This window comes from Dicentrarchus labrax, unplaced genomic scaffold, assembly GCF_905237075.1.
Source record: "Dicentrarchus labrax unplaced genomic scaffold, dlabrax2021, whole genome shotgun sequence".
Taxonomy (NCBI): Eukaryota; Metazoa; Chordata; class Actinopteri; family Moronidae; genus Dicentrarchus; species Dicentrarchus labrax.
The window spans coordinates 16,848,753-16,870,484 of NW_026136722.1; the positions used below are offsets into that span (position 1 = coordinate 16,848,753).

At 40.7% G+C, this 21,732-nt stretch overlaps 1 protein-coding gene across 2 annotated transcripts; it reads right to left on the bottom strand.

Moving 5' to 3' along the window:
- Positions 1-1,593: 1,593 nt before the first annotated feature.
- On the bottom strand, positions 1,594-21,355 carry ppp1r1b (protein phosphatase 1, regulatory (inhibitor) subunit 1B). 2 transcript variants are annotated; one of them, XM_051387820.1, is made up of 5 exons: positions 20,902-21,355; positions 8,467-8,550; positions 7,341-7,416; positions 5,866-6,003; positions 1,594-3,930 (listed from the first exon to the last, which is right to left on the bottom strand). In XM_051387820.1, exons 1-5 carry the CDS (start codon positions 21,013-21,015, stop codon positions 3,770-3,772), a joined length of 573 nt encoding a protein of 190 aa, XP_051243780.1. In that variant the 5' UTR covers positions 21,016-21,355; the 3' UTR covers positions 1,594-3,769. The 2 variants fall into 2 exon arrangements, with proteins under 2 accessions (XP_051243780.1, XP_051243779.1); XM_051387819.1 differs by having other exon boundaries at positions 8,461-8,550.
- Between the last annotated feature and the right edge of the window lie 377 nt (positions 21,356-21,732).

Genomic DNA, 21,732 nt, shown 5'->3' on the forward strand with positions numbered 1-21,732 from the left:
AGTCCGCAACTACAGTCCCGTTTAAATGTGTTTTGAGTGGGAGAACTAAATAAAACAAATAAAGGATAATTCATGAAAATAAAAACAATCCAAAAGTCCAAGTTAACTTTACTACAACCATATTAATGTTAATTTATTGTAGTATGCTGCGTTGTGTTTCTGTATAGTGCCTTATGAGTGTATTAAGTGTGGAGTTTAAACCATCAGTTGTCCTTATTTCTTTAATTAACAAATGATTACACTTACATTGTAAACCTTTAGACGGTAAAACCTGCTTTGACAATATTGTTTTTACCTATGGTGGTACAAATAAAGCCAATTATGTTTTAAGAAATTGAATCACGTAAGCTATTGTGTCTTTAGTGTTTATATCGTGGTGTATACTGCCCTCTGGTGGACACAGCGCATAACTACATCAGTCCCATTGTAAGTTTTATTTTGAAAGCACAACCGGAAGTATAACTACGCTATTGTGTCCAGCTTGATAGCAACATAATGTAGTTACGTACAAATGGAAGAAGCTGATATTATTAGTGTATTTTAAGATAACAACTATGATAGTCTGCAGTATAAAAACATGTTGACTTTAATACCATGTAGTCAGACACAAAAGCGTAGCAATACTTTCCAAATAAAGCCTCTATAACTGACAGAGACAACCGTCAACTTTACCAAGAGTAAAGATGGATACAAAAACGTCACAGAAAAACTTCTGGTAACGACATACAAAATAAAGCTTTTTTTTTTTTTAGGTTTTAAGGGAATAAAAATGTCAGCTCGAAACATATTGCTTTAAAAACTGTCGCCATTTCAAAGCCGAAGTGTCGTAGTGAGATTTATCGTGTCTGAAATCAACAGGTCAAAAACGGGACGACCGCTAACTCTGTAAACAAAGCAAGAGAGTAAACCGTATTGTACTTCCGGGTTGGTTAGAAAACAGAATATGGCATTAAAAAAAAAGGCTTAAAACAAGTTTTTAAGCCAGATGTATAAACCCCTACAATATAATACATATACATTACATTTCACCTATGCACTGCAAAATGTTGAATCGTCAAAATTATGTCTTTACATGAATTCAAGAAAATTGAGGCCCTGTGTCCCAATTAGCGACCAAAAGAAGCAACAACAATAATAAAAAAAAGAATCTGAAATTGTAAAATTTAAATAAATAAATAAATAAAACTAAATCTACTGGCCTACTTATAGTTATTTTATGTTTTTTTTAATGACACTTAAACCCTGTTTGGTCAACCTTATAAAGACAACTTTATGTGAGTTTAGCTTCTTCTGTATCTTCATCTGTAACTATAAGTACGGGTAGGCTATCAGGTACTTTCTGGTTTATTTTGCACCAGAGAGGCCTTTTTTAAAAATTTCATATGGAATTAAGTTAAGATGAAGCCACGTGTCTAACTCATTATTTTGAGAATCATTATTCTTCATGTTCAAAAGTTTCAGTGTTTGTGTTTTATGGAGAATAGAAAAGAAATTTATGCTGCAAAACAAAATTAATGAAAACTCACATATCAGATTACACCACACACACACACACACACACACACACACACACACACAATACGTACAGATCAGTTTAAAGGAGAAAAGGGAAACTGTTTATTTTGATATATTGTCGCTCACTTTAAAACAACCACATCACATTGAGAAACAAGGTAATGGAAAAAAATAAAATAAAAATAAAGACAGAATAAGCATAAGAGTTCAAACATGTCTTTCCATGGTTGTTTTCTTCTGACCCGGGAGGAGAGGGAGAGGTGGACAGAGAGCGGAGGAGGGAGGACAGCGTTGGCTGCAGAGCCTCAACGCACACAACCTGCTCATCCAGTCATCCCACAATTTGGGCAGGTCAAAGGTTAAAAAAGTTCCACACCATTTTTATATACAAACCCAGATGATACAAACAGCAAGATTTATTCATCCTGTGGCACAAATGGAAACCTAATACATCAGATGCTGCATCTTCAGATAAACCAGCAATTAAATTATATAGATTCTGACTAAAAACATTGAAAAGTTGTTGTTGACGCCAAGAAAAGAGATGCCAAGTGAATATATGTGGTTAAAAAGACTACAGAAAGTTTGTGCAGTGACCATTTTGCTCAAATGTCAGTCATACAGTAACTGCAGTGCCTGGCTTTAGGCTTCCTCTGCTGAATGCTTTATGCAGACTTGCAAGTTAGATATAGAAAGTAGAAACAGGACAGAGCGGAGCTACTCATAAACTGGACATTAGATTAGAAAAATAGCTCTTACAACAGATCCATGGCATACAAATCATGAGTGAACAATTCAAAAGATGACAATAGAAAAGTGTTAACATACAAAAGGGAATCTGTGAGCACTGTGAAATCCCAAATGAGTCAACAGTGTTGGAAAAGATTTTAAATTTACATGTTTTTGATTCCTTAATGATGTCAGTTCACAATGAGTCGAGTTCAAATGCGCGATGCGTGGAGGCAACGGTTGGGTTCTGTATCTCAAACAAATCAGAGGTAGCTTTGCCCTTTAAAGTTTAATTTGAAGTAACGTGAAAAGTGTGGTATGAAATAACCACACTCACACTCACACTCACACCACACACACACACACACACACACACACACACACACACACACACACACACACACACACTCACTCGCTCATGGATTTAACACAATTACAGACATTTTGGTGCTTTTTTAAAAGTCATAATTAAAGTGATACTCCAACCCATATTTTGACCATAGGCTCGCTGACATTTTGTAAAATGTTACTTAACATATGGTAGGCAGAATAGAAGTAGACTATTATTATAAATTGTAACTAACATGAAACTTTTGATGTTCTTCTTGATGGATGAAACTGCCAACAACCACCTTTCAAGCTTTAACAATGAGTATTATTGTACAGAGACACAGCTACACCGTGTGAATACATTGAATAGCTTATTTCAACCATAAATAGCATTAAAACTGGATTTTATTCTATGGAAATATTAAGGATTTTAACTTTAAGCTCTTGATAAAAACTTAATATGTTTGGTTGGTGTATCACTTTAAACCTGTCAATCCTACTTTCCACCATGAGATGGCAGTACATGCACATTTACTAACAGGGCTAAATATTGAATTTGCTGCAAATCAGAACAATGATGTAGGCCATGGTTTCAAAATAAAGTGGAACAAACACCACACACATTTAAACACCTTCAAGTACCTTTGAAAGGGTCATATAAGAGTCTTTGTTAAAAATGTGCCCAAGAAAGTTTATGTGTGTGTTTTTGTGATTACTGTTAAAACTATTACCCTCTTTAAAGGAACATTTAGCTGTGCAGAAGCATTAAGGTCGAGGGAGGACTGGTCTTACAGGGTATTTGGTCATGTTGACCTTGGCCCCTCCACTCTCATTATAAACAAAGGGACATTAGGGCCAAAGTGGCGTCTATAGTCTGCTCTGTCAGTAGATCATTCTTCACCTGCTCATAAGGGCTGACTCCTAATACAAAACCTACCTCTCTGTCCTCTCTTTAATCCACCTCACCCTTTAGAGGTGAAGTAGTTCAGAAATCTTTCACTCACATGTTTGATTTCATGGAAGTATCTTTCATTTAGTTGACCCACAGCTTGCAACCTCACTTCAGTCTCTACACATTGACAACAAACAGCCTCATCTCTTCTGAGCTCTTCAGATTTTAACCATTTCACAAAACACCTTCACTCTCCCAAATTCTTCCCTACAATTTATTTTCCCTGCTCTCTCTCTCTCTTTCTCAGTTACTCCCCCGACTGTTCTCCTCAGTCGTTTCCTTGATTTTGTCCCCATCATCATCCTCCTCCTCCTCTTCCTCCTGTGCTGCTTGGATCTGCTTGGCCGTCTCTCTAACGCTGGAAAACTTTTCGGGTTGCTCAATGGTCGCCGTCTCTTGGTGATCTGAGGAGACAAAGACGGATGTGAAAAGAAGCAGTAAAGCTGTGACCAGTGATATCAGTGTATCACAGTTATGTGCCTTTGCTTTGGATTGAGATGCCTGTGAGTTCATTCTGGTGACAGAGATGCCTGGAGGGCAGGAAGAATTCAAACAATTAGTTGATTATTTGATTAGTTACTCAACAACAAAAATAACTGGAAACTATTTTGATAATCCATTAATTGTTCAAGTCATGTTTTTTTTAAGGAAAAACACAAATACTTCCCTGCTCCAAACCTGTTAAATGTGTATATTTACATTTCTTAGTTTTCTATGATAGTTTACAGAATATTCATGAGTTTTAGATGGCGGGTCAGACACTGGCACTATTTTCTGACATGTCATAGACCAAATGATGAATCAATTATTTGGGAAAATAAGATCAATTAAATTAGATTTTTACATGAAATTCATGTTTATTTGTTCCTTTCAACGCTGCAAATCCACTTCAGATATTCAGAAACAAACCGGATAAGACTGGAAAGGTGACTGTTTGTCCTTACTCTTGAAAGGTTTGTAAAGCTAACTGATTAAATAACTTGTTCACCTTGGTTTGTCTTCTGTCTGTGATAACACAGGCCGAGCCCAAACTGTGTTGCTCGAGTGAAAGAACAGATGAACTGTAATCAAAGGACCCAATCAGGATCCTACAACATCCTGTTTGGGTACTTTGTGTATTACCGGGCTTCCACAAAGGGATTTATTGAGAGAGTCTGTCATCTGGGCCGACAGAGCAATAATTCTGAATGAAATGCCACTGTTCTCATGTGATATAATGCAGATTAAAACCCAATAATTTTGCAGCATAAAACAAAATAATAATGGAGCCCGTTTCCAAAAAAGTTCACTTCAACTTGAGATTTACACAGATTTTGTAACAGCACATAACTCAAAGTCAAAAGCTTTTATACTCTGCATTAGAGTTTAAACTAACAGAAGAAGTGTTGAAACAGAGTAGAATACAGATCAGGATCAGCACAGACAGCCTGCTTATTAATCCTGTCTGGCCTCTCTGACTGGTATAAGTGTTGGGTCCAGGCCTTTAGTCGGCTGCAGTTTACCCTCTGACGGATTTGGGGCGAGAGACAGAGAGCTAATGTGACAGTGGTGCTGTCTCTCAGTGCACAGAGCTTCACCTGTACAGCTGGTCGGCCCACAGTGGAGCGCTGTTCTACTGGGAACAAATAGTTTATTGTTGTTTTTTTTGTTAAAGGTTTTATATCACATTTGAGAACAGGTTAAATAATAAAACAGACATTTTCTCAAGCAGAGTGTAAATATAATGTATCTGAATGAAAAACTAAACTCGGAGCCTTGTGAAATAATAAAACTTTTGCTTTTGTTGGACAAATTATCTATCTTGGGCAACTATTCAACACTGTAAACAGTATGTTTTTCTCACTGTTTAAGAAGGATTATCAATGATGACTTCTTGTAATGGGAGACAAATTTGTTCTGAAATCTCAAACTGTGTGAAATGTGTGCAGACATCATCAGGATAAATATAAAGGAAAGGTGCAAATTGGACCATTCACTCAAACCTGAAGGAAAAATACGCCTTTAGATACTCTAACACTGCATATATAATTTTGTCATTTTCATTTTTAGTATACCCATTTTCCCTGATTTTCAAGATAGCAGAATATAGATGCAGAATATGTTTCAACTAAAATACTTAAATATGTGAAAGCATTGCTGCAACATCAAACTCTCATTACAGTTATTAAACTTGATTGTAGATGTGCTGGAAATTGACATTGGTTCTGATTTTAGCAGTGTTTAAGTGCCACTGGGAGAATTTTTCTTCTACAGCAACAACAGTGTTGTCCTTGCTGCCACTGTGTGCAATGCTGCTGCTGTTGTGGTCCCAGCCAGTTGACAGAGAGCCTCCCTCTCACCAGCTGCTTTGGTGGGAGATGTATCCTCTCCCTCCTGTCCCTGCCAGTGGTCCTCCTCCTCCTCCCCTTCACAAGGGTCTTCCAAAGGGGGGTAAACACCTAGGTTCTGCATGTGTGCTTCAGCCATCTTCTGCACAGCTACACACAGGTAAACACAGCACACACACACACACACACACACACACACACACACACACACACACACACACACACACACACACACACACACACACACACACACACACACACACACACACACACAGGGAGACGGTCACACAGACACATGGAAACAGACACAGGGATAGAGGGACATGTTGTTTTGGTTTTACCAGCTTCAACACTTTATCAAGCCTCGCAGGGTTTTAAAAAAAAAATAAAAAATACAAGCCAGATAGGCAGGAAGCCAATTAAACACATGCACTGACAGACAGACAGACAGAAAGGCAGGCAACTGCAAAACGGTAGTCCACACTGATTTTTCCAGTAGAGCCTCCACTGTTGTTTTCCATCCTTTCTCTCATCCTGTTCTCCCATCTGTTTATTTGTACCCTCGTCTTTCCTTGACTGCGTGCCCTCCTCAGTGCTCTTGCTTAGCAGCGCTGACTCACACTCTCCTCTCTCCCACCCTATAAACTCTCCTCTCTTTTGCGATATCACCTCGACTCCCCCTCTCACTTCCTGTGGGTCACCTTGGCCTCTCTCTGTTTCACACTCTCAGTCGACAATGCGGCACTGAGGCAGGTCACTTATTCTCGCTTGAGGTAGGTTATGTAATTTGAAATTATTCCGAGATAGCTGTCTCTTCTACTCTGTGTGTCTGAGCTGATGAAGGGCAGATTTCAGATGCAGGAGCGAGGCTTCCTGGCTCATTATGTCATCACTTGACATGCAACACACACACACACCCAGAAATCCGCATTAAATGAAGCTCTGCTGCTCTGACATATAGATTTTTGCCCCTTTAATGACCACATGCAACACGCAAGAAGCCACATGCACAGAGATACAGAAGAAAGTACATGTTTGTGTTTATGTATTTCTATCCTGCCTATAAATGTGTTCGTGTCTGTGTGTGTGCCACAGCTGTATACACAACTGACTGTAATCCTGGATGATCCAGACTTTCCTAGACTCACATTCACTGTCTCACAGCTGTCACACTTTAATCTCTCCTCTTTCTCCCTTTCTCTCTATCTGTCACACACACATATACAGGCCTAGAGTGTCCACTGAGAGCAGAAACACGCCTATGCATGTTCCACATGCACATGCACAGAAAAAGGAAATAAAGGCCTTTAATGCATATCTACCCATCTGTCACATGCATTTTTTTTCCTTTGTCAGCCATTATGAAGCATGAAAAGCAAGGAGGCAATTGACTGCAGCGAAGCACGGTAGAACAAAAAGGATTTAAACACAAGGATGAATCACAACACACAACCACCACCTGTTATATCAATACTGCTCACACCTACCTCTGAGAGATGGAGGCTGATACACGTTTGGATTGACACGTTTTGGCTTGAGCACTCCGTTTTCTCCCACTACCCACTGCGAACAAAGAGAGAGAAACATTACCCCTGATTTTCCTCATCAATTTCTCTTCAAAAATCCCATGTTTGAAGACATTAAAATATTCTGCTGGGAATAAAATGTTACTTAAATCCAGAATGCAAGAATAGGCAAATGTTTATTTAAACGGTTTAACTTCTGGACATGAGATGTCTCCTACTTCACTGAAAAGTCAGTTCTCAGTGTGTATGAACTGACTATGTGTAAGTTGCATACGGGACCATGACTGACTCCAAACTCTGCACAAACAGCAGTGAAGCTGAAACATTAAAGTGACGTAACAACAAGCAAAACAATAAACAATAAAATTTTTGAGTGGAGGGGTTGGGTTGGGTGGGGGGAAACTACAGTGGTCGCAAAATCCGTGAAAAAAATGTGAGAGGCCCTATCTACAGCCAGTTTTTGGTTTGTCCATTTTGGGCTACTGTAGAATCATGGCAGTTCAACATAGCAGACTCCATAAATTGTTATTTGTGATAAAAAAGGTTAATAAAAATAACTAATTCTCAAGTGTCTTTGTTGTAATTTGCCTGTTGTGCCTTCGTTATTGTACATTGCCTCTATTAAGCACTTTGCGACTTATGTCTGTGAAAAGCGCTAGGCTATATAAATACTTTTTACTTACTTACAATGATTCCTATATTCAGGTGATTATACACTGAATTGAAAACATACCCATGAATATTATATTCCATTTCTGCCAATAGATCCTCCTAAATGTTACACACTGGACCTTTAAAAAGTTCTTGGTTTTGAACACAGAACATGAGTTTGTGATGATGGACACATCGGAGGATCCAGCAGGGTTAAAAAAGTTATAAAATTACAAAGTAAATACCAGTTGGGAGCTGACGTTTAACAGGCAGACAGTAGATAATAGAAAAACACAGCATTATGTTGTTTAACGATGAAATGGCCAACTCCAAAATGGTACTTTTGGGGGATTTTTCAGTTCATGGGATAGGGTTGAAAAAGCTGGAGGACAAATGAGACACTTATTATAGAAAAGTGTTTTGACTTCACCTTTACCTGATGGGTGGACTGATCATCCTCAGGGGATGACTGGTCGGCTACTCTAAACAGCGTGGCCGGTGTGGGCCTCCTGCGCCGGATCTATCAACAAACACACACAAACAAAAAGGACAGCCATAAATACATGAATAATTAAACTGGCCAACACTGTATTATTAATAATGTTCAGGAAAGGTCTTATCAATCAGATGGAAAATGTTGACAGTTCATGCTGGTGAAAGGCATGCTGGGGCCTCGCTAACTTCATTAGTGCGGATCCCAGTTGGCTGATGGGTCAACAGCCAACAGCAAGTTTCAGCACTCAATACTAGTAAGGTCAAAGCACATGCCACAGTTAGTAGAACAGAGGAAGACTCATTATGCAACTTTCTGATTTCATAGACAGATACAGTGAAAGGCATGTCACATGGAACAGAAGCTCAATTGATGCTTGTTGCTGCAGTTTCAAATTATCCAGCATTTAATGAGAGTTAAAGCTTTTGATACAGGATTTATTGGAACTGAATGACCTCTTCACACACCAAACAACGTAGTAAGTGAGTTTGATCACCTGAGTGCGCCCTGTACGGTCATATACTCCCTCACAAACAGAGGGACCATGGAAAAGAGGATTTTGGACTAAATGAGCCCTAGCAAACAGCCCAGACACTCCCTCCCCAACCCAACACACTGTTCCCTGGAGGCACAAGCCAGATTGCCGTTGGTCTGAAGGCAGGCGGACTGCAGGTTGACACTTCACCTAGTAGATGCCACTCTATACAGTGAACTCTCTTTCCCTACAGGAACAAATGCCCAGCTGTACACCCTCAGCTCACCAATACTATACCCTGCCTGTGGGACTGCACTCTATGGCAGTTTGGCATTTCTTTTGACAACAACACTGTTGATACAGATACTCAGTTTAGTCCTTTTTAAAGTCATACTCCACCTATCTTTTCTATCTTTTGTGTACCAAACACTCACTCCTTGTTGAGTTGAAAGGAGAGCGTTCAATGTTTATAGATCACAAACATGCCAATACCAGGATGGTGCATGAAGGGCATTTTATGATTGATTTTAAAGACTAAATGGTAAATTGATTAATCAGACAAATAGTCTACAGATTAATCTATGATAATAGTGGATGTTTTGCTTAATTTTTTCCACGGTCACAATTGTTGTCCATTGCAACCAACACATTTCAAGTTTAAAAGCTTCTGTTTTCAATGATGGAGCAAACTGAAAACTTCTCACATTTCAAGCAAATAGGAAGTGAGTGTTTGATACTCACAAGGTACATTTTGTTTGGCACTTTTAATGACCACACTGAAATACCATGAGCAGAATGTGTTGGGCCTTTGCTTCATATAGAAAGATCTCAATGGAGGGCCTAATACTTTGACTCACTTTCCCACCACCAGGATTAATAGCTGACATCTATAAAACTTCCTTTTGGAAAAATGTTGGATTAAAATGCAATGAAAGTGCAATGAGAATAAAAGCAGTTCAGCTAAGTGGACCTGGCAGGCCAGACAAGCAAGTTATTGAAAAGTCTCCTTGGCCACGAAATGAACCTCAGTACTGCTGTTTACGGCACCACCTAACATCACAGGAAGAGAGTTAAGTAGCCTGGCTCTATTTTGCGTAAAACGGCTCCATACAGAGAGATGTGTTTGTGTTTGGTTCTGTCTGTCTTGCTAAGCAAGGTGTGCGTCATCACAGTGAGGCACATGTTGCCAAAGCAGAGGCTTGCTGGGCTGTGTAGGGGAAAGCTGCCGCTGTCAAACACGACAACACAGAGTAATCGAGCGTGGATATCACCCTTATTTATGACACTAGACACACATTTTAATCTTGTCACGCAAGTTCCAGATTTCCTGTCTGCCCTGGATCTCTCACACTATCTGTCTTTCTCTCATTCACCTTTCATTTCCATCTCACTTGATCCTCTGCTTCCTCTATCCTGTTTACTTCCAAGTTCATCATTCATTCCTTGACAGTGACACTACCCTCACTTCTCTCCCCTTCTCCACTCCATCACCAGAATGCGCCATAACTGAAATCATATTACTATTATCCTTTTGTTTGCTGACTTGTCTTTTTCTTTCCTCAATTGATCTCTCCCTTTCTCTCTTTACTGGCAGAGAACATCCACAGGGCTTCCTTCAACCCCCCCTGTGTCTCTCCCATCTCTCCCCCTGGTGAGGTGGAAGCCTGGGGCTCTGTGCTGCTGTGAACCCTGCTGCCTCTGCCTGCCTGACACCTGCTACCAGCCTCGCAGGGCAGCCTGAGGTGGCTCACACAGAGACCCACAAGAGAGAGCAGACACCAGATGTTGCTATGACCAAGCCTATGTCCGAGTCTTGTGGCATTAAAGCCATTAAACTGGGGAAACTACTGGATTGTTCTGCTCGTTAAGTTATGTACCATGCCAACAGATTCTCACATTAACTCTAGAGCCTGAAACTATTTGTCAATTAGTCAATTAGTTTATTGACAGGAAAATAACCTGCAGCTATTTTGAATCTTTTTCTTTTTTCAACAAAAATGCAAAAGAAATCAAAATTACAGCTTCTCAGTTGTGAATATCTGCTGATATCTTTTTGTTTTGGACTATTGATCAGAACAAATAAGACTGTGAGAAACACAATTGGGTCTATTTTCGGATATATTTTATAAACTAAACAATAATCAATCAATTGGGACAATAATAAGCATATTAATCAATGATAAAAAAAATTGCTGCTGCTTTCATTAACTCTAGTTCATTCAATGTTTTACTTCACCAGAATTTCTTGTTTAGTCTAATAACTGTCACATATTACTTCTGTTTTTTAGTTATGTATCATTCTGGTTAAAGTGATGGTAAAGTTTGGGTCATTACTCTCTTTTATGGAAAATACAGCCTTGGATAAACCCAGAGGTATTTCTTCTTTTAATAAATATCTGAAGAAAAACATTTCTCAGCTACTTATCAAGTACAAATTTGAAAGGGGTGACTATAATAACCCAGGCCTTGTGCCTGTATCTAATATTTTGCAATTTTTTAGTGAAAACTACAGGAAATCAAAAGCCAAAAGTGGTCAAAGCTATTAAAAATGTGTCACTGAAAGAGACAGTCCCAGAATAAAAGCAGGAAAAGATTAAAAACTACAGAGTCCAGTTTAATTTATTCAGATGGAGATAAAAATAGGAACGATGAAATAAATGGAAGGTGAAATGATTGTGTGGGATAATTGAGGTCACTGGGAAGCAAAATCTTTACCTGAACCTGTGTGTGTGTGTGTGTGTGTGTGTGTGTGTATGTGTGACTGTCATCATGTAATCATCATGGTAGTCTTGTGAAATGCCAAGGCATGACCTCCTAAATCAAAAAGACCACCACTACTAAAAAGAGTCTCCGTCCCAGGTAAATTATAAAACAGGTTGTAAAGTAGATGAAATTACAAGAAAACAATGAAACCATGGACATCAACATAAATTCAGTTGTAGCAAGAAGACACAGGATCTTTTTTTCTCTTTAATGCGCACAACATGATTGTGACAGTGGTGATGACGTGCTACTGTATGACATTGGCAATGCCAGATGACATAAACACACATTGTAACTCTAGTAATTTTCCAGCCTTAAAACCACCCCCAAGTTACATAATATGTATGTGACTTCCTCATTCACGCCAACCCTGGGGCACTGAGTGCGATTACTCCTGCTACGCTTTATCCCTCCCCCCTCCCTCCTCTACTTCACTAAACCCCCTGCCCCCAATCTCCCAAACCCTCTCCTTCGCTGGCAGCAATTGTTTTTGTACTAAGATCAGTCAAGCTTCTGTGGACTTTCACTGAGGGGCTCTAAGCAGGCTGCTGTGGTGGCCTTTCAGCAGCTCCACAGGTGTACGCCTGCAGGCTTCCCCGAGAGGCAGCAGACCCTCAGTAAGTCTCACACAGAGTTCTGGTCTCAATAAAAACATTGGCTGATGGATCATAGCATAGAAAGGAGATGCATCAGTTTACCTAAAGTTGATGAATGAATTTAAATAATGTGCTGAGTCTGTATTGTGTGACAAAGGAGGTATGATCCTCTTTTATTGAGTTTTTATGCAACAGACATGCCTTTATATTCTTTACTTTCACTGGCTTGTTGATGACTTTGTTTAATCTCCATAAAGCCCTTTGGAGATATGTTTTGAGATGTGCCATATAAGTTTGAGTACAATTTGAGGCAAGGAGGCTAAGTAGTCAGGAAGGAGTCTAATATAGGACTACAATACATCATTGTCTGTTGTGTGGGTTACATGAGTCAGTGGTAAATTGTGACTTAACGCATGTGTGTATATGTGTATAAGGTATGGGTGTGTTGGCTCAGCACAGTCTTGCGTAGCAGCCTGGGTGCAGATCATCTGATATGGGTCTGCTCCCCAGAGGCCATCCTCTAAGCTGGTGCTCTTGTGGCCGGGCCTATAAAAAGCAGCAGCAGTAGGACAGCATAAACTAGATCGGGGGGTCTCTGGGGCCTTGGCGGGATGAGACAGAAAGGCTCTAAAACTCTGCCCCGCACCAGCGCTAACAGTCGAGCTTCTTGAGGTGAGTCAGCTGTGCAGATGGCCTCAACACAAAGACAACACAGAGAGAAACACACCTCAGATTATCTCTTTCCCTGTCAGCTTACATCTCATGTCCAATATCACTGCATTACATCGGGCCATCCTATTAAGCAGCGTGTGTCAATTCTTGCAAATAGATGTGGGAGCATCCATATGAAGCTTTTTTGAGCCTCGATCTCTACCTCATAGCTATAACCCAGCTCCACATGGATAGATATGGATTTGTACAAGATTGATTTGCAGTTATGGCATCTGCCCACAGGCACATGGCACTACTTCACTCAGAAATAAGCACGTGCATGGCATACAGGACACCAATGGGGACATGCTCAAAATGTTCAGCCAGAAACTGTGGGAACTCAAGTAAATTTGCAATGCAAAGAAATGTAGGTCTTGTTTCTTTTCCCTCCTCAAATAGTGTTTCTAAGTGGTGTGACTCTGCTGTTCCCAGGGAAGATGGATGAAATGTTTATTTTGTGATCCTTTATTTTTTTAATATTGTAAAATCAGCTCCATTGGGCAGCACATATCTCATTTACACTGACAATTTCTTTCTTTTAGACTTAAACCCTAACCCTCCTTACAACCTCAGGTATGTCTGAATATAAAGTTCCTGCTCTCCTTTTGAGGCCACTCATCTCGGCTCCATCTCTGTGAGAGGTGCTCTGCTGCAGTTTTATTCCCTGTCCCTGCTACTGTGATCTTTGTCCTGCTTGAACTCTAAAGAGCAACTCAATTAAACAAAGTCATCCTTTTTTTCTGAGCTTTGCCCCCCCCACAGAGCCTTTTAAAAATGAAGTGGCAGAACCCACGTGGAGCGCTAAGTGCAATCTAGCAGTGGGTTCAATAACACAATAAGGTGAAAAATGATCTCTCTCAGTATGAGCATTGAGTGTATGTATTTCTTGCACAGATGAATTTCAAATAATACACAATCTACATGTTTTATGGGTATGTCTGTTGGATATGTTTTTTGAGTTGTATCAACCTTGCAGGGTAACTTCCAAAAATGGCTCAGCTGCAAAACATTGATGCAGTTTTGCTAATATGCAATGGATGGTAGTTAACTGGAAATTCCAACAGGTTTAACAAATTCAAAGGATACAAATACAAAGAAAAGGTTGTAACTTGTATCTTATCTAGCTACTAAGAATAGCAGCATATCTGTTTAGAGTTTGTTGTTGGAGGATAAGATAATGCAGCACAAACAGTTTTTGAGCTATAGCCAAAATATCAGCATGGTTAATTGACATCATCAAATCTGCCTTTTGTTTTGTTAGTGAGCATATTCAAATTGGGATTTAAGGAATTAGGTTTTGTGTTTTGCTCAAAGAATTGGACACAAGGTGCAGGATTAAACCTAAACCTAAACACCAGGCCACTTTGCCTCTTTGTGACTAAGCTGGCAGACAAAATGTTTCCATAAGCATGACAAATACACAACAAAAGGCCAGTGATCAAATCTATAATGTGACAAACATCGCTGTCAGCCACATTCAGGCTATAGCCAATCGTTACTTACAGAAGGTGGTGCCAGGCAGCTTCAACAAGGCTTCACTGAGTAACACACACTTGTCAAGTTTCTAGCTGTTTCAAAGAGGGTCGAGGACATGGCTATGCAAATTACAACCCCAAATGTAGCTCAGTGAGGTCCAAGGCCTGTCAGAAAGGCATGGTTTGCTTATTCCCATTCAAACTGTAAGCATCATTGAAATCCCATAAGTCTGAGAGGCTGCTGCATGTTGCTTCTCAACATTCACATAACACTTTTGCGGTGACCTTTGGCCCCACCTCTGGCTAACTGAATAAGCAGATGGGCTGGAGATAGCATCTGGAGGGGCTCTCCAATGACCCCAAAATAGGAAATGTAATTATGCTGCATCCACCGGCAGAATGATATCATACCCACTCCCCCACCCCCTTTTTTCCTCTGTCACACAGTACCCCCCAGCATTTACGTAATTAGCTGCTGGTAGCTGTTCGGCCTGTCGTTCCAGAGACTGTTGGAAGAAAGGTTTACCATCACAACACAACAGTGATAATGTGCCAATGGCTGATGAGTGACAGGAAGCCTCCTGCCAGGCCACAGCGCACACTGGAGCAACACACAGGGCAAGGCGACAACAGGGGAGGTGCCAATCAAAGTTTTCACAGAGACGATGGCATGGCTAGCAACCTGCAAGGACATGGATAATTCTCCTTCTCCTTCTTGTTCATGCACTCAAATTTAGTGGTTTCACATTGTGCAGCTGACAAAGACTAGTTCCAGAGGTCAACAGGCAGGTACAAACAAAGGACAAAGTAGCTATAGTTACTCATCTGCAACGTCATATGTACCCACAGGTGATAATGAAAAAAAGGTTACTGTTGATTGTTGCTATGCAGCTTACAGGTCATTGCTTGGATGCAAAAGGCATGTATAAACCCACTTAAGTGTACAATTTCAATGTCACTTAGGACTGTAAGATTTGTTAGCAATTAGCTAAAATGGTTCAAAACATAAAAGAAATTCCTTAATTTATCAGCATAAATTCCAAATATTAGGTTTGAGTCTCAACAAAGCAAACCATTTGTTACTGTGATATTTGTGCATAACCTTGTTTCTGCTTTGGGTCATTCCGCTCTAAACATAGTGATGAGGACCTGATGTGCCCCAGTGCAAGCTCATTAAGTTGCAGGCCGATAAACATGAAAAACAAATGTCTCAAGTGCTGTGACAAATAAACAGAGATTACAACAGGCACAGCAGCAATAACATAATGTCTTCTCTGTGTTGATGAAACAAGGGTGGAGACCAATCCCATTTGTTTTGAGTCATGCCTTTTCTTAATATGCCTGCATCAGTCTTTGGTGAGAGAAAGGGACTCCAGTTCCTGAAAATAAAACCAGGAAGGAGGAAGGCAGCTCAAAGGGGCAGTTTAGGGTCCAGATCCTGACACAGTTGCAACTACTGTCTCGAGAGACAATGTGCAGGTTGCATTATCAATAACAAGAGTAGACAGATTATATGGAGACAAACCTTCACCCAATTCTAAAACAACGGCGATGTAAAATGTCAAATTCAAAGTGAAAATGCCAATAAAAGAATCCACCAAACTAACGTGTCCACCGTGCACACATGTCCCTAGCGGAAAACAAGATTCCAAGTAGAAGCAGTTGTTGATCACTTGCAGCCTCCACTGACCAGAAGAAGGCCTTAAGAGGAGTGAGGAGTCAGCAGTCAATGGCAGTATAGAATAGAGCAGTCAAGGTTTTTCAAACATTGCGAATCAATGTAATCAAAAGAGGTCCTTGAGCATGCCGTCATAAATGTGATGGGTCCAGTAGAATGGAAAATTACCTGTGGACAGATACACACACAGACACACACACGACCAAATGCACGCCCCCTCCAAGCTTATGCCTGGTGGAGATAATGAACATACTGATGTCTGATGACATTTGGTGACAAGTCAGTTCCAGATCCCGTCCAGCCTTTATCCCCCACCCCAATTTCTCTCCCTGCTGTGCCACTGTTGCCTTTCTAATCCTCTTCCTCTCCTCTCATCACAGATATGATTTCTGCTGTTATTGCTATGACCAGGGTTAAGAGATAAAGTGCTTTGGATGCACTGTGATTTCTCTGCAATGTAACAGATAGAAAAAAAATGTGGATGTGTAGTTAGAGGTGAATGAATAAATATAAGGGGGCTGTTTCTCTTCATGGACCTGATGACAGCCGTACTTGGTTTGATTAACGATGATCCCTGAAGCGACAAATGAGTGACTGAGTGGGATGATTACACCAACTAACAACAGAGGATTTGTTGACCACAAAGTGAAAATCTAAGAGGAGGGCGTGTTGCAGCATTTCAGGCCTCCATCAGGATCTGTACAGTGCTTTTGCATGCCTAGGGTACAGTGGGTAATGGCACATTTTCAGCTTACTGTGTACAGTGTCATCAGGTGACAAATCACTCTACCCATGCTCAATATTTATGTTTTTTTTATCTGTGTACACATTACACACATCCATGTGCACAGGAGCCAACACAAGATGATAGATTGTTCAGTTAATATTATCATTAGCATATTATTATTAAGACATCAGAATAAAATGTAAATGATTAAATGGAATAAACAGGCTTTGGTGCACAGAAGCTACAATGGTGTGTTACAAGTGGAAAAGGAACATGAAAGGAAACTTTGTGCTAAACTGTTGTAGACAGACACAGGCCATGAAAATGTTTTTGTAGTCATTAACTAATCAAAACGCCTGGCATGTCAAAAACTGGGAGGAACAAACACATACGCAACTAACACAAGACAGAGACTCATTGATTGTGTCCACTGTAATTACAGTGGCAAGGCAATTAATCTTTTTTAAATAATTTCTTTCCCAATTTGTTTTTGCCACTACAAACATCTACCAACTGCATTGGACAGGCAACTTTGAAAGGAACATAAAAATACATTTTCATAAAATTAAAAAACACGTCATTGGACAAACTGAGTCACACCACTACAGTGACATTCCTGATTGTCCACATGCAAGGGAAAGATCACTGCACCCTCTTGCCCAGTCCCAGCATGCTTTGTGCTATCCAACAAGATGTTCTTTCTGGTAGTGCATGTTGACAGTCCCCCAGACTGCTAATGTTTACCCACAAACACACACTGCATCAAAGGTCGCTGTTTGACGTTTAACATAGAGAATGGACTAGGGAGGATGAGGGATGGGGTGAGCAGAGTGGGCTGGGCAGGGGAACCTAAATTGTGCCCTCCAAAACCCCTTCCGACTTAATATAGATTAATGTGGAAGTATTTTCCAGTGGAAAGCTTTGGACTGATGCCCTTTCCTTTCCTTTGATATTCCCTTTCATATTCTGAGTTTCCTATAAATTCAAAGGATCAACATTAGCTGACCAGATCAGGCTGAGTTGAGAGAAGAGAAACACAGAGATATGTCTGCTTGTTGAGTCCACAGGGAGGCAGACTTGGAGGGAATCAGGGATGCAGCGTCTGCACCATGACCCTAATCTCTGTCCATTATGCACATTACCCTACATCACTTGCAAAGCATGCAGGATTGGTGTGTGTGGGTGTGTGTGGATGGGGGGTAGGGATGGTAAACACAGCCATGTGCTTTCTCTGTGTTGTTGCAAACACACACAACTTTGCTCATGACTAAATGTGAAGAGTCATCAACTTAAAAATGTTATTCTTGGAGGATTTCAAAAAGATACTAGCAGAACATAACGTCAGACGTACTGAAAAAATGCTAGGGATGCCGTTGGTAAACAAGAAAGGAAATAATATGATGGCAAATGCTTTCTTGAAAAATTCTGGTGTCAGAGCTTGAGGGCTTGAAAGATTGGAAGGTCTTATACAGGGTCTATGAGTAAGTTGTACTAACTTTAATTTTCTTAGAACTGAGGAAAAATCTGTCAGTGAAGTGAAAACTTTACTGATGTCCCAATTTTATTCAAGTGGCTTTCAGGCTTGCCTTGGACAATACACAGAACCCACTGAGAACAGTTTTCAGAGGTTGGTAGAAATCTGCTCACAGTGAGTCAATGGATTATCCTGGAATTTTTAGGGCATTTTTCAACCCATTGTGCACCACAAACAAAATTCCTTTTGTCTTCAATGAACTTGATGAAGATGCATGCCACAAATGTCTCAAAACTTGTCTAAATAAAACCAAGACAATCTGCATGGCTAATTACCATTATGGTAAGTAAGAATGAGCTTTTTGTTGCAATATGGGTAACTTCTTTTTATGGTAGAGCTTGCAGACATTTAAATGGAAGCACTCAGTCCATCAAAGAGCAATCGCACATAAATATCTACAAACATGTAACAGCACTGATGTAAACAACCTATCAAACAGATAGAGCTGTCCATTAAAGTTGACCTTTTAGATGCCAACTGTGGGGGAGCTTTGGGCAACATAGTTGTGCAAGCTGTCTCCATAGTAACAAGGCCCCAGCAGTTTAGTCAATAGTGGTTTTTGGGGTTTAAATGCCATCAGAAAGAACAGTAAGGAGTTACCGGTTGTGTAACAAGTTCTGAAGAATGGGACAGTCATTGCAACTCATTAGCAAAGACGGACTTGTGGGCGACAGTAATTGCTGTGGGAGGGGAAGGGAATGAAATAAGTGTCGTTAACCGAGGGGAAGGGAATGAAATAAGTGTCGTTAACCGTTACCCCTGCCCACCCACACATCCCAGGAGACTCTCATCAGCCTCGGGTAGATGCTATCTGCTTTTAAACACACATAAGCACATCCTTCCCTGAACGCCCTTCGGTTTCCCATACTCCCCTTCAGCGCAATTGTTGCTTTGTTGTAACAATCAACGTTCATCACCCTGCATACACATACATACAAACAACCAATTCCTCAAAATAGAATTTCATCAACAACCAACCTAAGGCTTTATATTTTTTATGATCTTGAAACATTTACATGATGTAGGCGTTTGAATAAACTGGTGACACAAACAGAAGTACCAAGCTGACACAGAAGCTTAAGCACACACAACCTATCGGAAGGTAAAGGCCAGGGTCGGCCTGGAGGAGAGCTAAATATAGCTGATCACTGTTTGACCATAAGGTGATTGAGCAATAAGGTCCTCCCCAAAACAGAGGGAAGCGAGAGATATTTTTTATTTTTTTTTAAATGAAGGAGAAACTCACATATGGTAGATTGACATCCTGTGGTTTCTTGGAAGAGACGATAGGTATCAGAACAGGATGACAGAGCATGAGAGATAGAGAAAATAAGAGGGGGAGGAGGAGAGTATGTATGCTTAAATGTGAGTGGAAATCTCGTGAAGCATTGTGAAACATTTCCATTTTAGTAAGTTATTTAGTCTCAGTCTCAATTCACTATCAGTGTCTTGCATGAGAAATCGCTTTAAAGCTGGTAGTGTAAGGCAAGAAAATCACCCTTTCCCACACTATCTACAAACAAACTTGTTACGGTATGAGAGTACATGATGATGAGTCAAGGGAAAGATGGAGCATGGTTGCAGGTCACTCTAGTTCATTAAAAGCCTCTTTTATGCAAGCTGTGAAACAAGGACAGTTCCCTCAGTAACTGACCCCAGACAGGTTAACCCAGTGATTAGGTTGTTTCTCTCTCTGCTTTCCTTCATATAGCACATTTCTTGCTTTTCCACCCTATCTCTCCTAGAGATCTCAGGAGGGATGAGCCATTGGCCTCGATCTACCTCGGTACTAAACGGTTCCTGCTTTGGCCCAATTTCCCCTGCTCTAAAATAAGAGCACATTTGAGCTAAAATGAAATACCAGAGTTGTCTTGTCAAAATGAGCTTGAACATTTCACAGAATGATACAGGCCACGCAAACAGACTCAAGAAGAACGTTCAGATGACAGAGGTCACTCACACACAGAGAGAGTGTCAAGCAGCCAAAGATGGAAAAATTATTAACAGTGGCAGTGACAAAATGTCAAGGGCTTGTTGTTGCTGTTGAGTTACAAAAGAGTGAAATGGCGTAATATGCAACATAATGACTTTCATGTTAATGTTACATTGTTGAGCAGATCACGATGAGATAAGACAGCTAGGCTCTAATCTCATGAGGAAACAGAGAGAGGGAAATGTCATCATGATTTCTCAAACATGTGGCATACAGACCCAGAAAACCCAGTTTTGCATGAGGAACTTGTCAAAAATTACAGAAAACAGAGAGAAGGGTGATGTAGAGTGAAGGTGTTCCAATGAAGAGACTTTTGGCTAGAAATGGTACAGCATTTAATAGCTCCATTAAACAATGCAACCCCTCGCTTGATTGTCTGGTTGGAAGGCAGAGGGTAAATTAGTCAACAAGTGCTGCACTGCTCACCATCTCCACTTGCCGAGGGTCCAGGTTAGTTGGTGCGGAGGCCGGCACAGCAAACTGGATCTTCCTTCTCTCCTTGGGCTCCCCATCGACCTCGGTCGACACAGAGGGATCCATGGCTCTGGATCCTGGGGGTCTGACTCCCAGCGGAAAGGAGAGACCGCTGCCAATAATCACTATAACCTCCCTGGAGGAACCTCCCACTGCTGGGTAGTCCCACTCCTGAAGACTTGTCTTCTCTCTCCTGCCTCACTCCCTCAGACCTTGGCTCCCTTCTTCTCTTAGAAAAACAACAAACTGAAAAGGCTCTCTTTTTTTACCTCCTGTCCTCTTTCCCTCTCCAGCAGTTGCTAATATTCTGCTCTACCTCTCTTGTTTTCCCTCTTTCACTCTTTCTCCCCTCCCTAACAACCTGTGCAGCTAGAGTGAATGAGGCAAGTCCTTAGATCTGGCTGTAAGGGAGAGAAGCGGGTGGGTAGAGGGTGGAGGGGAGGGGCCAAGGTCCAAAAGAAGGTGGAGATATTGGGAGAGAGAGGAGGAGCCAGAGCAAATAGGGGAGGAGAGCAAAGAGGATGTAACAGTGGTTGGGTGGGGGGGGGTAACTGTGTTTTTTCTATCTATCTAAGCTGAAGTTGATTTGTAATCAGAAAAAAAATAATCTCATCACATCAGCTGAGCCTCTTTTGGCCTCTATTTGTGAATGAGAGATTTATGCTGAGAGAGGGAGGGAGCAGGGAGTGCAAGGAGGGATAAACAAGAAGAGAAATGTGTGGAGTATGCAGAGGGGAATGTACATGGGCATCCAGCAGCTACGTCCCCGCTACTGACATCACT